The 17011-nt window shown below is 32.0% G+C and overlaps 1 protein-coding gene across 4 annotated transcripts in view; it reads right to left on the bottom strand.

Moving 5' to 3' along the window:
* Positions 1-17011, bottom strand: part of LOC129744004 (trehalase) — a 94844-nt gene that overhangs the window by 17215 nt on the left and 60618 nt on the right. For 2 of the 4 annotated variants that reach the window (XR_008736773.1, XM_055736293.1), the window contains exons 1-2: positions 15893-16055; positions 8723-9154 (exon numbers count right to left, since the gene is read on the bottom strand). The exons of 1 other annotated variant lie outside the window; for it this stretch is intronic. Coding sequence is in view for 2 of the 3 variants with exons in the window: in XM_055736293.1 (XP_055592268.1) it covers positions 8723-8916 (194 nt within the window). In the remaining variant the exon portion in view is untranslated. Of the gene's footprint in view, positions 1-8722; positions 9155-15761; positions 16056-17011 lie in introns of those variants that run through there. One more of the 4 variants, XM_055736294.1, reaches the window with a different exon arrangement.

Genomic DNA, 17011 nt, shown 5'->3' with positions numbered 1-17011 from the left:
TCTTACTTTGCATAAATAAAACAAAGTTATATTTAATTAACTAATTAACTAATTAACCAACTAATTAAACGGACTCTTTCACGACAGTTTTAATGTAAATTCCATATTAAATAAAAAGCGAGCAAAACATTTCTTGTTTGAAATATGAGACTGAGATGATATGATGATATGATTATTTTGATTAACAGATTTATTTCAATTGGTTATTCTTTAAAAGTCTAAATGTTTTGGGAAAATTCAAAATCTTGAGTACACAACCTATCCAAAATACAAAGCAGACTTTGCTGTCTGAATCGATAGCAAACAGTTTCCAAAATGAACTATCGATGCCAAAACGATGAAATACCGCATTTTTCCCGATGGCAAAATTAAGTTTCATTGGAGCATCATACGCCGAAAGATTAAGCCAAATCAATAACTAAATAAGGCATGAGTGCAAAATGAAAGTATTATTACGTTTTGTTTTTTTTTTTTTTTCAAGATAATACTTTCATTCCTTGTTTTGTCATCTTGGAAAAAACAAAATAAGGCATCGCAAAAGTTTCATTGTTTTCATCGAGTAGAAAAACAAGATGGCAATATTTGGTGTTCCATTTTCTGCGATAATAAATATTTAAGTTAATGAAAGAGTTAAAAATTTGATCGAACTGAAAACAAACATACAATGTAATAGTTACGAGCATAGTACAGACATTAATTGGTGTTTAAATTTTCAGTACTTTCAAAACTACACCCATAGACGAGGTTGCAAAACTGCAATGTTTATTTAGCTAATCTCTGTGCCGAAAATGCACTGAAAAGTGTACAGTACAAAAGATGACATGATTAGAAAAGCACTACTGACTCGAGCTCCCAAGCAAAATGATGCATCATCAGAAAAATATTCTTAAGACTTGCCCAGAAATTATAAGCACACTTCCAAAATAACAGAAAAATATTGCATTATTAAGTTTTTTTTTTATTTGGCACACTGTATTATTATTTGTGTCCTACCCTACACTGTAATCTTATTTGATGAAAATCTTTAATCAGCCAGACTTCGCAATTTTCCTCGAAGCTTCTGCCCAGTTGCATTACCCACAATTTTTACCACTTTTGGCCAATTCTTTCTAAATTTTCCGATGTCATAAGCTGGTTTAAGTATTTTCGTAGCTTTGCTTTGGTCAAAGCCCAAAAAGTCTGAATTGGCCGTGCGGATTACATACACACGCGAAACTCATTTTGGTTGTGGTTTTTTGCCGTCGGTTAGAAATAAAGTATGTTTTTTTTTTCTAATGTCGCTTCACAAATAAAAAGCGCTAGCACTAGCGCTATCCTTGCTGACTGATTGTTCCCATCCTGCTGAGTCTTGTGATATGGTATATGTTTTATTTGGTTTCTTTCAGACATATGCAACGCGGTTGCGCTGGGAGGACAACCCCCTAGCAACCAAAATTCTCTTAAAAAAGTTTCATAGAAACTTAATCAGCTCTCGTTTCTGTCTGAAGAGAATGCTAATCAGCCCAAATTTAAGATTTTAAAGCTACTTTGAAGCTCGTTTAGGTTGCTGAAGAGAATGCTATTCAGCTTCTTAGAGAATGTCCAAAAACTTCTAAACGCCGAAAAAAAATCCGGTTGAAACTCACCAGCCTCTGGACCAATCCAGCAATTGTCCATTGCCACTGTAATAATTAGTGATAACAAAAATTTTTACCAACAAAAATGTATTCGAACATCTTAACATTGATGAAAAAAATCGAAGGATTCTTGAATTCCATTTGTAAATATCAGTATTGATATAAACAAAACCAATTCCATGGCCGCAGCACGTGGCGTAGAGGATAGCCTTCAAGTCTTCTAAGCCAGCGAGTATGAGATCGAATCCCGGTCACGGCATACATAGTACACTTTCTGTGGGTCGGTGGTTTTAGCATTTGTAAGATGCTAGCCATCATATCCTCGAAAGATGTACGCTTAGAGTTAAGAAAAGGGAATCTCTTCGAAGAAACATCAAGATTCATTGAGATCCTGTCTGTGTTAGTGTTCGTTTAAAAATTGACAGAGGATACATGCGAAACCAAAATATGGCATCATTTAAAACACTTTTTGAAACGGTTGCTAAACGAGGCATCATTGAGCTTTCACTGAAACCTACAATTGGCATGAAAGAATGTGGTATCTTTAAATGAGAATTGAGACCCAAATTTTGGAATTTTACCACCTTTACTCGGGTAAAAATAATACCAAGCTTAACGATCAGGACATTAAAGCAAAATTAGTTATTATCTGTTTGTTCGGGCAAAACAGTCATTTTGACGTCGGTCGTTCTAGTGTGAAATGAAACGGAAATTTAATGATATTAGGTTTTACAACGGCGAAAACAACCTTTGTTTTAGTTTACATCAAATGTGACAAAAAACAAAGTACAAATTTTAGCTGTCGGATTATATTGTTAGTGCTTTCGATACTCTATTAGTGCGAGAGAATTTAGAACGTTATCATAAACATCAGTCAGTAATCATAAAAATCATAACAACCTTCAGGAAAAATTGATAATAAAACGGGAAAAAATTTACCATGTTTGAAAAACATCGGGAGTTCAATCGAACATAGAATACTGCTATTGCGTCGTTAACATCCAGCAAGGGTTTCAGTATGTAAGGGTATATTTCATTTAGAAAAACAAACTCCTCATAAACAGTTGATAGTAATCAACTGGATTATCCCAAGAATCGATAAGACACTAGACCGGAGTTAGAAAATATATACACCCACAAGCAATTGAAATTGAAAAATAGAAACAAGTTAATATAAGATCAGACGAATGTGAAGCCTTAACAAACTTGAACTTTTTAGAGATTTCCGAGTTGGACCGAAAAAAAAGTTAAGATACCTACTTATAAACTTGATAACCCATTTCTTAGGTTCTGATTCCATAATTCCCATAACCAAAATTGTATTCCTATTTTCGTATTTGGGATTCTGTATCCAGTTGAGGATTTTGGATTTTCAGTTCAAATAATCATAACAAGTTAGAAATAAAAGCTGCTTTGAAATCTTGGTTCAAATCAGGTTTTCCATTTCAAATCAAATTGAATCATAATTATCGAGATAATATGCATTTTCAATATTTTGATAATAGTTTTCCGAATATGAAAAAAAAAATTAGTTTTATATTTGAATTCGAAGTTCTTAACTCTTCATTTCATGATTTTTCATTTTTCCTTCAAAATCATTTTTAACAGTTGGAAATGATGAATACATTAAGAAAAAAATTAAAATAAAATACGATTTTTCACTTTTTCCATACATTAATTGTTACAAATTTGTTACTTTATGCAACGAAGGGTTAAACTTGATTCTTACACAAAATCCAAACATTTAAAGCAATCCAAAATTATAAATTCAGATTCAGATCATTGTAGATTCATATTTTAATTCTGACTCATAGTACAGATTAAAAATAAATAATTTAAATAGTGAATTTAGATTAAACCTGACAATAGAATATTAATAATAGATTCATGAACGAGGGCTCAAAAGCTAGGCTCATAAAATTCTGATCTGGACTTAGATTTGGAAATTGTATTTTTTGTACATTTCAGAAATCGAATCGAAATTCTGATACAGCTTCAAAGCGAAATTTTTGAATTCAGGTTCAGAATTCAGAAGAAAAAAAATTAGTTCGTAAATAAATATTACAATCAACATAAATGGTTGAGGAGTTCAATAGATCATGAACTTAACACATTGCGGACCAAATACGAGATAACTCGGTTTTTCGCTTTCAAACAGTGTGCTACACTTTGGAGTAAAACTCGAATTGACTGAATTTAATTGTTAATTTTTTTTTTCGACAAAATTGAACACGAAATTTGCCGTAACTTAAAAATGCTAAACTTGTAAAATTTAAACCGGGGGTTTTCGAGGTAAAGAATGCCGAGTTTCCGGGTTTCTCGTCATAGTTTTCTTCGCGGTCCTTAATGGGTTAAGATTGAGTGTCAATTTCCGGACTTCAAAATTTCAATCGAAATTAGTTTGTAAACACAATTCATCTGAAAATCACAAATAAAAGGTAGAATTAAAGTTTTTTGTTTTATCCGAAAAACCCTAATTTAATTTAAAAAAAAAATCATCCACAGGGTTTTCATTATGGAATTGAAACTTTATGAAAAATATTTGCGGTTAAAGAAACATCTTCACCTAAAAAACCTGTACAAAGTTATATATTTTTTCGGTGTATTGTTTAAAATTATTAACACATGAAGCCACACCACACACACCAAAATTCTAAATTTTATGTTTGAGAAACCAATAGACAAAATTTTGCTTATTTAATATATATGAGTAACGGGAAGTGTTTTATTTAAATTTGTGGAATAGGTTTTCCTTATAAGATTCATAACATTCGAATTATGTTTTTAAATGAAACATACTAGCGTCAACCGAAAAAACGAGATATCTATGGTAATAATGCAGTTTTTTCTAAAGCCATATTTCATAATAAAATCATATTTTGGTTCAAGTTTGCATCAAGAAAATTTGATCCAAAAATCTGAAGATTTTCATCTTTTACTTTTTATTTGTAAATTTGATGTATTTTCATAAAAGTTTTAAGTCTTTGAACTTGCAAGATAGTTTGGAAGATTGGTCTTGTCTGATTTGAGAAAAGAATAAGTTTTTGTTTTAAGAAATTGAAGGCTCTTCAAAAATAGCTTACTTTATGCTCTAATCAACTAAGTTTGATCTACCAGACCCGTAAACAATCGATCGATGAATGTGAATTTTGATCACCCTTTAGATATAGGATCAATTTTCTAAAGTTACGATTTAATATAAAAACTTTTAATTTCAAAGTCCTTAAAACGAATAACCATATAGTTAAAACCATAATTTGTTTAATTTTTTTTTTGTATTCGTGCAGGCCCGTTCGAAGGACCCGTCCATGGGGGGGGGGTTTCAAAATTCAAATTTAGCTGAGAATAATAACAACACCAAAAATACACAATAAATAAGGTAATTGATTTCTAACACCATTTTTTTACTTATGATTATCAAACAAACTCAAAAACTAAAAACTCTAATTATAAATCAAATCAAAATGTTCAAAACAAATCAAATAGAATGTTTCGAATCAATGCTTATTTCGGTAAGTCATTGATTTTCTTTTTTCAAAATGATGTTCCTTATTCTGAACTAGAAATTAGCTTCAAAATAAATTCTAAGCAGACTAGTTTTCGAATTTGGAAAAAAATATTTCCAGAACACAAATTTTTTTAAATTTGAATTCTAAAAAAAAAGTCAGATCAGGTAAAATTATCCATGATTTAAATTTGTTAGGAAAATGATAAAAATTTAAATTGATTATTCATCTTAATTTACATTCCTACACTTCATTTTCAATTGAAGAGTTGACTGCAAAATTCCCTTGTAATATTTTGAATTAAAAAAATATCACGATTTGAAATGTGTTGATGTTGATGTAGTAGATGATAGAATTTGTTTTTATGAAAAAAAGAAAACATTTAATATTTCTTCAAGAGTTTCAGTGATCAAAGTGAGAGATAAAACCATTTTCTACACTAAAATTTTTCCAGTCATCAAAATAAAAGTAAAAAAAAAGTTCATTGTTGAAGTTCAAATTAATAACTTTATATTTTGTTGAACATCATGTTCAATTATACTTACGAAGTACATGTCATGACGCAAATGATCAATAAGAAACTGTTTAAAGAATAAAAATTAAGAATTCCAATTTTGTTCTAAATATTGAAAGCACAAAGCAAATACAAATTTAGATCTTTTGCGCAGCTTAAAAGTTACTTATTCGAAGCACATTTCCAACTTTTTAAATATAAATTCAAAATTCGTTATCAATTCAAAAAATATTATCCAATTTAATTAAAATTTATGAAAAATTTATGAATTTTCTATAGCACGCAGGTTTCAAAAATAAATATTTCAAGTTCTGAAGATTTTGTCACTTTAAATTGTATTGGGTCCTGGAAAGAACAGAGGGTAGAAACTATGTTTTTTTTTTAATTAAAATCTAAGTTTCAAAGGCTTATGTTTTTTGAACACAAAAATTTAGAATTGAAAAACAAAGACATAATTTTTAAAAATACTTCCAAAAATTTAAACAGTTTGACATACAATTATTAAATAAATTAAATACAATAATTAAATCAAAATAGAATGATGAAAAAGAGAAGTTTCTAAACATATGTGAAGGATTTTTTTTCAATGAACACGTCTTACGTCAACGTTTTTATAATTGATTTGATATCTATCATCAAATTTGGTCCAATCTTTAGTTTTGGTGATATGAAGTTTATAATTTATTTTGTTGATAATAATCTAAAAAAGTTAAATTCTGAGATTTTTACAAATTTGAAAAGGTATCATTTAAAGTATTTCTGACATTAATGCAGAAACAAAAAAAGGGATTTCCTTTATTAAATTTGTCGAAACCTTCAAAACGATTTAATTTATGCTTTATAAATTATCTAAAATTCATTTTGGTTCAAAACTTGTTTTAAAATTCGTTAAAGGAAAAAATAACAAATTGAAATATAACTTTTTTTGCAAAACTTAAAATAACAAAACTGCAAAGTCTTGAGAAAATTTTCTAATTTATGTAGAACTTTTATTTCAAAGTGTTATGTTTTTTTCAATTTTTTTTCATTAGAGTGCAGAACTTTCTAAAATTTATTATATTAACATCATTTTATATTATCCTTACATTAACCAATTTTCAAAAGTTATTTTAATAACAAAAGCCGATTGTAAAATTACATAACTAGATTAAGGGCACCCAAATTAGTTATAATTAGCCTCCAATTGTTTGCACCTCGGGAGAATGTCATTTTTCTGGCTATGTGTCATTTAGCAAAACCTTTTTGAATGTGATGTTGAGCGTTGAAAAAAACAAGAAACACGAAATAAAACTTGGATTGAAATTGTTTTTTTTTTTTGAAAAATATTTCATATCAATATTTCATACAAATATTTTAATGAACCGATTTTTTGGTAATCAAAATATTTAGTAGTAAAGAAGAAGATACTAGGTTTTTGATTTTTGTTTTGCTAATTCTTTACAATCGTTAGTGGTAAACACCTGTTACATGGCCAATGTAACGGTTTATTTATAAAACTAGTTTTCGATGAATTGATTTTGCAGAAACGAATGGTTTCAAATTCTTAATTTGTTTAGTTACACTTTTTAATTAAAACCCATTCTATAGACGGGGTTGGGTTTTTGTATTTAAAGTTTAGAGTTACAATGCAAATCATTGATTGAATTGTAAATCAAAATTTACAATCAAAAATAAGTTTCAATTCGTGGACTCCATATAATGTCGTCAAATGAAATGTCTCAAGCCTAGAGTGATTGTAGACGAAATTCCGCCAGAGCTCTGCAGAGGCGAGAATTTTTTATTTGGCTTAGTTGTTAACACTTAATCTTGATCACCTTTTCAGATCAAGTAATTTTCCGTTACTACGGTAAAAAAATTACTTGGAAAAATCTTTTTGGGGGCTGGGGGGGTTAAACCCCTAACCCCCCCCCCCCCCCCTTTTGCACGGCCTTGTATTCGTGCATTGTTGGGCAAAAAATTATAGTTAAAAATCAGTCACGAAACACCCCTTCCCCCCACGAGTTGGTTCTTCCTACGGCTCTGTCTCACGCAAACTCATACACCAGTGCAATTCACATTACCGTAAACAATATAATAAAAATCATGGTGTGAGCGAAGTGACGTTTGATATTCAATGATTTAGTGCGATGATGTGCTTTTAGTCTAAGCTTGAATCCAAAGCTGCAATGTTTGAGAAGGAAGCTGCAAAGCTTAGATCCCATCTCGCAGAGCGGCAGCACCATAAACATTATATTGTTTGAGAAAACAACCGCCCGACTATCTTAATGCTTAGAGATCTTTAGTAGAGGACAAACTTCTAGAATTCTCTTTGTCTGACACTTACAAACTGTCAAATGCGAACTAATGGCCAAAATAGTTAGAAAGGTCCATCTTTAGATTTTGTTTCATTTTTGCTAAGGGTTAGGGCTCCTTGAATATAGGATCAAGTCACCTTTATTAAAGGCTCAAGTATCCTCTTAAAAAATATCACAATTTATTTCGCCTCACGAAAATGCTTCTAGTTCACCTATGGGTTCATGTATCGTTCTAAATTTTGAAGTAAATAAACTTGAAATTACACGCTGTCAGATAATGCAAAAGACGGCGAATTACCATCCATTTTTTTTTCAAAAAGATAAAAAAGGAAAATAAAAAAGGAGATCAAGTATCCCCATTCTCCCCTACCCTGATAGACACGAAAGCATTATCAGCTTGTCTAGCGACAGTTGGATCCCGATTGATTTTCGAAGATTTATTTCCACGGTCATAAATTATAGCACTTTATCTTAGGAACATTTAATCTTCAGAGCCGGCTGACAACAACCGATATTTTCTTTTACCGTCTCTCACGCACATTTTAAGCTCTAACTGACAAGATAGCACGATGTCCTTCCATTTTTTTTTTGTTAAACCCCCAGTCAACCGTTCATCAACAGCCGTAGAATTCCCGAGTCATCAACCAGACTGGGATTTCCACAGAACCGGTAGGCGTGACGAGAAAAATTACGCGACACCTGAACGTAGTAGGCTACATTTGTGGGTGGCTAGAAACTTCCCACCCTTTTTCGGGGGGCTCGACCCAGTCAGTACCAGTAGTGGGAACTTACCTCGGACAGCTCGGCAATAAATCAGTCGGATCGAGCCGGTTATCGACGATGGTGGGGAACTTGTAAACCACAACGGCCGCCGAAAGCACCTGCGCCAGTGTTGCCAGCACTAGAAGTTGCTGCATGGCGCCTCGTCCGGAACTGCTTCGCCACCGGAAGTCGCGTGGTGGTCGAGTAGCGAGATTTAGTGACATTTTTTAATAGGTTAGCGCACTTTGGAACTGTATGTTTTCACTGGAAAATTTCTTCGACAGATTGCTTCTGTCACGTGTGCCACGCGAGTGTGTTCAGCTGACCAATGACTAGATATTGATTCTTTCGCGAACAATATTTGCTCAACACTTCACACGATCCTTAAACTAGATTTGTTTCTTATCTACTGCTTGACCTCAACCGGGAGGCACACTACTTAATAACTGGAACTGTTTCCTACTGGAAAAAGATTATCACAAATAAGCGACTAGAATTTTTAAACTTTTTTTTTCTATATAAACCGCAAGTTAATACCTGGGATTTTTTTCTCACTCCCACCGAATGCAAAAATATTCCTAGTCTGTTCGATTCGATTTCAGTTGCGGATTTGATATGGAAGAGGTATTCTCTCCATTTGAGCTTGAGCGAGACTGGAAGCGGTCCGGACAAGGTGAGGTTTATTTATAATGACAACAAATCTTGGGTGATTCCTTTCTTCAATCGCGTCGTAATCGAGTGGCAGCTTTTTTTGTGCAACTGGGAAAAGCTATCGGACCCATTTGATCTTACTGACTACCAGCCTGGTGTTAGGTTTTTCTGAAACTCAGGGGCAGTTCTAGATTAAGTTTTCTTTTCCGATATTTCAAAAATTGTGTTTTGACCCTCCAATGGGATGGCTAAAAAATGTAACATCAAAATTAGTGTGATGTTGAATTTGACAAAGATCTCAAAACTGAACATTCAATAAAGCATATGAATCAGATCAAGAATACCAACCGTGACCCTAGAGCGCGTGGCGAACATTTGGCATCTTTAGGTCAACACGAATAATGAGTTGCACCTAAAATAAGTTCCTCAAACAGGTTTCAGGATCGTGGTTTTTTGTGTGTCCTTTCCAAACCGTTTTCTTCGGAAGCTTTTTATATTCAATTTATCAATGTTTCTTTTACAGCCTTTTGGTAATGCGATTAATGAAGTTTTGTCATTTCACGATTTGGTGCAGAGGTAAATATAGACTTAAATTTACGATCAGAAACTGAGGAATCTTGTTTTTTGGTTTCGAATCCTGAATTAGTTTTTTTGCAGACTCATATTCGTTGTCAAAGCGTGAGATAAAAAAAACACAAAGGAGTAAAATGTTCAGTTTGAAATCGCTTTTCCTCCACTTCGTTAAAGTTTTTAAATAATTATTTTTAAAATAGAATTTAATTATTTTTAATTATTTAATTAATAATTTTTTCTTCAAAAAGTTTGACAGCCACATTTTTTTCAATGTTTCTCAAGAAAAATGCGGGTAAAATGCGCATTTAGGAGTGTTTAAATTATTTAACAACAATTGAGATGTATGTTATGAATTTTAATATATCTGGATATGATTTTTAGTGGAAAACAATTTAATTTCATTCCAACCATTAAAAATGCATTTCTTCATGTAGTACTGTTAGATTTCCGAACTTTTTCGTCACTGATAAGTTTAATACCTAAATGTTACATATATAATTTTGAAATAGTTTTACTATAGTGTAGCATAGTACAGGTTTTTAAAACTCTTTGATATGAAACAATATACAAATATTACGAACACAGCGGTTAAAACGGACATTTTCAATATTTCGAAAATGACAATGTTTGGCACAATTCTAATGATGGGAATGTGTTTGCACATGCATATCAACACTTTCGAGATACTTTGTTGGTTTGCAGCAAGCAAGGTTTAAACAAAAACTTTGAGGATGCACAATTTGATGTAATTTTCTTTACTCAGAAAATAGTCCATAGCTCGCAGTATTTTTGGAAATTTCGACCGTTTTCAACGGTGAAATATAGATTAGGCTTCTCATTGACAACCTAGAGGAAAACCGGGACGAAGGGGGCGAGCAACAAAGGTTTTGAAAAAAAAAGGTCGGGCGGGCTCGAGCAACAAACGTTTTGAAAAACAAAGGTTGCTAGTTCGGTTAGGACGGACATTTTAAGGTGGGCTAAAACGGACACACAAATTTCTCCAGATATTTTAAATTTGTCATTGGTTTGATCCTTCATATGCCTTGAAAAGGCCTTGACAAGAATATTTGGAGGTCAAAAAGCAATGAGAATCTCAAACAGGCCATAAAAACTGTAAAAACTGGATCCCCCTTGAAAAAAACGGACCCATAAAATATGTTTCGCTGCCGGACTCGGACCAGTTGGTTCCATTTTGGTTTAAAACATTCTCAAATGCTTAACTCACAAAAATATGTAGGTACTTGTGCAGCAATTTTTCCGGCAATATTTACCTATTCTACGCACTGTCCGTTTTACGCGACTATTTAAAAAAAAGTTTGATTCCGAAGTATGTTTTAGATTGCTAGAAAACAGTCGTGCTGCATGAAATTTACTCATGTCAATGCTAAATACGATAGCAAACATCCTGAACTGCCCATCTGATCATCAAGATTGCGAACAATATTTGATTTTCTATTGCGATTCTACCTTAGGGTGTCCGTCTTACCCGAATTTCCCCTAAATGGTGTAGTTAACAAAAACGAGTCATATTGGTACGGTATACAGACTTCCCAATTTGAATCAGGATTTTGTCCCAATAATGAACTGAACTGACAATCAAGAATAATAAACTGGATACAGTTTCCACAATCTGATCACAGGCAAAAATTCTGATTTTCATAAAAAAATGGAATCAGAACATCGGAAATGATTCAAACCTAAACTTACCAAATATTTTTTCGCACTCATGCGGGCAGGGCATATCCGGGCTATTTGATCTAAAAACCTTGCAAAATACGGGCATTAGATTTCAAAGTTTACAACCCAAATCTGGGCAATATCCAGCCATATTAGAAAATTCTATAAAATCAAGAGAAAGAAATCCAAAAAAAAATTGTTTTCATCAAAACACATCAGTTTATTTATTTGAATAAAATTTGCTCAAAAAATTGTTTTGGACGCAAAATACAGAATTGTGATCACGCAATTTGTGGGTTTTTTTTTAAATTTTGCAAATTAAGTGAAAACATTCGTTCAAAATCCGGGCAATCAATCAACCTAAGTGAGTCTAATCTTATTGAAAATTAGATATTCGGAACTAAGGATTGTACCCTTATTTCATCCACCAACTTCTTTAGTGAATAACTTTTGATAGCGAATTTCGAGTAAAATCTTTGAATATCTATCAACAAGTGATAATTTTTTTTAAAAACTGTAATAGACTTGTGAACCTAGGAAAAGATTTCGTGGTTTTGGCCTTATTTTTGAGTTGAGATTGTTATTTTTGATTGCTCATCACAATTTGATTAAGAATTTAAAATTTTGAAAAACATTATGCTTGTCATTTTTGGAACCTTATAAGGGGAAGGGTTTACCCCCAAACCCCCTCCCTCCCCCCGTTCCTTACTCAAAAACTAATCTCCGGTTCAGAATTTTGCTTCAATATTTCAAAATTTTCTCTCTTAACACATTAAGGACCGCAAAGAATTCTGAGCCCAAAAACACCAAAACTTGGCATTCACTTTCTCAGAAACGATTGGGTCAAACTCCACAAATTGAGTACTTTTGAGTTATCGAAAGGGTTGTGTTAAATTTTGTAGAAAAAAGTTTCTCTATCAAATATATCACATTTGAGTTATGCTTCACAGTGAAGCGCACTCGCGTTAAGCCAAAAATGAGATATCTCGCAATGTGTTAATGTTTGAAATTCATTTCTGGATATTGAATTCTTAATTGAATTAAACTGATTTCGGAGGTACTGGCTCTATATTATAAAAATCAAAATTATTTTTCTGTTCACATTTTGGATTCTGTATCCATTCAAAGATTCTTGATTTTGGGTTAAAATTATCATAAGTAGAAAGAAATGAAAAGGTATGATTTTCAAAACTCATTTGAATTTAAATATTTCGATAATAATTTTCCGAATATGAATAAAATGAAATAAGAAATCGTTTTAAGTTTTTGTTTCATATTCAGATTCGAAGTTTTCGAACTTAATTCTTATGCAGAATTTAAACACAACAAATCTTAAGAATTGGCAAGCCAAATTGAAAATATATGATTAAAATAATGACTTCATATTGAACCCGAAAACGTTAGAATAAAGAATAAAGATTCATGACGGCTCGGAAACAAAATTCAATTTTTGCCTCATATTTGGAATTCCGATCTGAAATCTTAACTCAATAATTGTTTTTTTTTTTTTAATTTCAGAAATTGCTTTGAAATACAGAAACAGATTTAAAATAAAAATTTTAAATTCAGGTTCGGGATTCACATTCAAAATTCTGATTCAGATTTAGCTCGTAAAATAGTTTCACCATCAAGCAAATTTTTAGCCTGTTTGGCAGTTTGTATGCAATTGGCAATTCAAATGATAATCACAAATATAAAGTAGAATTGAAGTTAATTTTGGAAATTTTGTATGTTTATATGAAAATCTTGTTTTATTAAAAAAATATATTTCATCATTTACATTGTGAAATTCATTATTGATGAAAAGTATTTGCTGATAATGAAAAATGTTATCTACTCATAAGTAAATTTAACATTATTGATATTGCAAAGCCAAATTTCAAACCAAAACCTTAAATTTGAATCGAGTTAGAGAGAATCTGATTTGAACTGCAAGATTTCATTCTATTTATTTTACTTAATTTTAAGGTCACAAAAATCACAAAATCTGTATATCTAATAAAGAATAATCCACAGACTTAATCTATAAGTCTTCACTGCCATCACTGGGTGAAATTGGATAATAGGTATACGGTAATCATTTTCATTTCAAGAGGGATTAACATGAAAAGAAAGAGATCAAAACGTTTTTAGATTAAGGTACTCCGGGTTAAGTGTGGGCGGTTTTTGGTATAGTTCAACTTTAAAAAATCATTAAAAAATCAGCGGTGGATCAATTTTGATTAAATTACGTTCAATGTGATGCAGAACATGTTGTTTACAAACGCTGAAGAGATGAGCTTGATAGAAGAAAAGCGAGAAAATTATCACGTGAATTGTTATGGACTGCAGGTGTCTTCACTTAAACCGCTTTATGGGGTAAGTGTGGACGGTAGATTCTCCCTTTGATGTCTCAAGAAATTTTCAACAAATTTGTGTTTTCTGTGTCCTCTTACTTTATTGGTCGAACCGTCCAAAATTTTTAAACAAATTCGTGGTACTATTAGTAAGACATCTTTCAATGATTATTGTGTGTAATTTATGATGCAACACACGAGATCCGATTTTATCGGAAATATATACTTAATCCAGAACAAACAAGTACTTTATCCAACTTTTCATGATCTAAATGCAAAATATAGCTTAATCGTATTGGATAAAGGACAAAAAATTGAAAAAAATGTGTAAACATCAAGTCTGAATAAAGCCGTCCACCCTTACCCCAGGTAGAGTTTGGAGACAAATTTTATTTTTCTGTAAATAAACTATTTTTTCTTCATTTTCAACCGTCGTTTCTTTTCCTAACTGGTTATTTCAAATATATTGTTCCAAAGTAAAGTTTTTCGTGAAGAACCAGCTAGTTTACGAAAAGTTTGCAATTGAAAAGGATGCACGTCAACTCGACATCATAGTTGAAAATAGAAAATTTCGAAAAATTCGCTGTTAATATCCGCTTAAGTCGGAATCATATCTTTTTCACAGTTATTGGAGAGAATAAGATAAGAGAAAAAAATATACTTTCTTATGATTTTTTTTGTTATCTTAATATTTAACTTCTCCCCTTGTGTCTTTTAAAAACGATTTCAACAAGAAAAATTGGCATCTCTGAAAATTTGCCACGTGAAGGCCCATTTATACTTCACGTGAAAATGGACGTGAAAAATCTTATTTCGTTATTAACACAGCAACGCGACGAAACTAGTTTTTGTAAAATAGTGGAATCGATGGGAAATGGTTGAAAGATGAAATTCTAGTCGGACTCGTTCCTTAAAACCTGATAGAATTGTTTTTATTCCGATTTCTTCGGAATTGAAATAAAAACAGTTCAAGAAGGTTTTAAGGAACAAGTACGGCTGGAATTTCATCTTTCAACCATTTCACATTGATTTCACCATGTTATACAAGCTAGTTATTTCAAGTTTTGAGTTATTGATGGAATAAGATTTTTTCGCGTTCATTTTCACTCGAACTGTAAATTGGGATTTTTAGCGCAGACTCTCCCCTATTCAACGCAGTAAGGGGCCGTTCCATCTTCGTCAATTTTCAATCCTTATATTCTTCCTCCAAGAATATTTCACCGAAATGATGGAACTTACATTTTTGAAATTCTCAATTCTTAACTCGAAATTCTGAATTTCGAATTCAAATTCAGAACTCTGCCTTCAGAGCTCAGAATGGAGGATTAAGGATTCATAATTTTTATAATTTGAGAATTCAATTTTGAACTCAACAAATTAAAATCCATTCATTTTTATTGTTGAATGAAACGTTCACAGTTCAAAATTATGAACTGTTAAGTTATTTCCTTATATTTTTACGAGGTTACGATAAACAGATGATTCAATGCTTCCAATTTTTCGCTCACTGTCGTCACTAGTAGATTAATTTTAATCCACCATTTGCATATGTTCCAGCCTCGCTCTTCTCCCGCTAGTTATAACAGATACGCTTTTCTGTCATTTGAACAGACAATCGTAATCTTGATTATTGTTTATTATGCGGCAAAAAAAACAGGCGGTAGGTACACAATTATCTTCCAATTTTAACTGTCAATAACAGACACACAATGAGCGGCCGAAGAAGTTTATCATCCATAGTAATAGCGCAGTTATTTTTGCTTGTTTGGCAAACACATGAAAAAAAAAACTTCTGGCTGTATAGTTTTTTCTCCAAAGTTATTCACAATCACCTTTTGATTAATGTTATTTGTGGGATTTTTATCACTTAGGACTGTTATTTGCCCGAACCTTAAACTTTCCGCGTATCACGATTTTTTAAGTTCCTTGGACCGTTTCACAAAAAAGGAACACTTCAACTCACTTGAAATTCTTCAATTTTGCAAACCAGTTCGCTTTTGCCGACACTTTTTGCGCCTCTCGGTAGATGAGCTAATGCTCGAAAATATTACACCAAAAAAGCTGAATTCCCGCAACCGGCACTTAATTCGAAGCGAGGAACCGAAACGCCCACGAACTAAGTCAAGTGAGGCTCGACTAAGCGGCTCCGGCTTCTGGCGGGTGAATTTATTCGCGTATTCCCGACTTGCCGGCTGATAAGCGGCTGATAAATGGAGGTTGATTTTCCATGAGGGACTATTTGCATTTTGCTGGAAGTTTATTGAATAAAGGTTTCAAAAACAAATACCTTTTCAAGAAATAAGCCGAATCATTTTAATGAAATCTAGAAACGTGGACGAGTTAATAAAAACCAAAAAAAAGATTGCAGTAATTATTCATTCAAATCTGTTTGTTTAGGTACCTCATCAACATTATTATTTTCGCGATTCATTTTTTTGTAGCAGGAAAAGAGCAAGATTTAGAATTTATTCCCATACTATAAGAAAAATATGTCAATAAGTAAGCACTAAAAATATAAATCTTCCAAAAAATAAGAGAAAAAATGTTTCTTTAGAAAAACGTGATATCAGTTATCTCCAGGGTAAATTTTGAATTCTTTTACAAGTTTTGTTTAATAAGATGAGTTAATAATTAAAATCTTGACTCAAAACATAGGGCACAATTTTCTGTATGTTTGAATAATGAACCTCCTCTAAAACTCAATTAAACCTAAAAGACTCATCAAACATTCAATATTTTGATATCTTTTATCAAAACTTTCCCACTTGTAAGGGATCGCAATGGATCAGGCGCAGTTACTAAGTTTCAATAGAGTTCGACACATTTGAGATGTTCAATCATTTTCCGAATTCTATTTGTATTCAGTCAGTATATTTTAGATTTTAATTTCGTTGTTGAAATTACAGCATGCAGTGCATTTGTTTTAAATAAGATTTCCAGAATTTTTTCAGCATGTATCCGGGCCGCATAAATCCCGGCAATTTTAGATAAAAACCTGGCAAAACCCGGGCATTGATTTCAAAATTGACTGCCATAAAAACCCATAAATTACTCAAGAAAAATCAAAAAAAAATTGTGAAAA

The sequence above is a fragment of the Uranotaenia lowii genome, chromosome 2 (assembly GCF_029784155.1).
Source record: "Uranotaenia lowii strain MFRU-FL chromosome 2, ASM2978415v1, whole genome shotgun sequence".
In the NCBI taxonomy this organism is placed as follows: domain Eukaryota; kingdom Metazoa; phylum Arthropoda; class Insecta; order Diptera; family Culicidae; genus Uranotaenia; species Uranotaenia lowii.
Note: the sequence above shows the minus strand (reverse complement) of the source record. Positions and strands in the feature narration are given on the sequence as shown.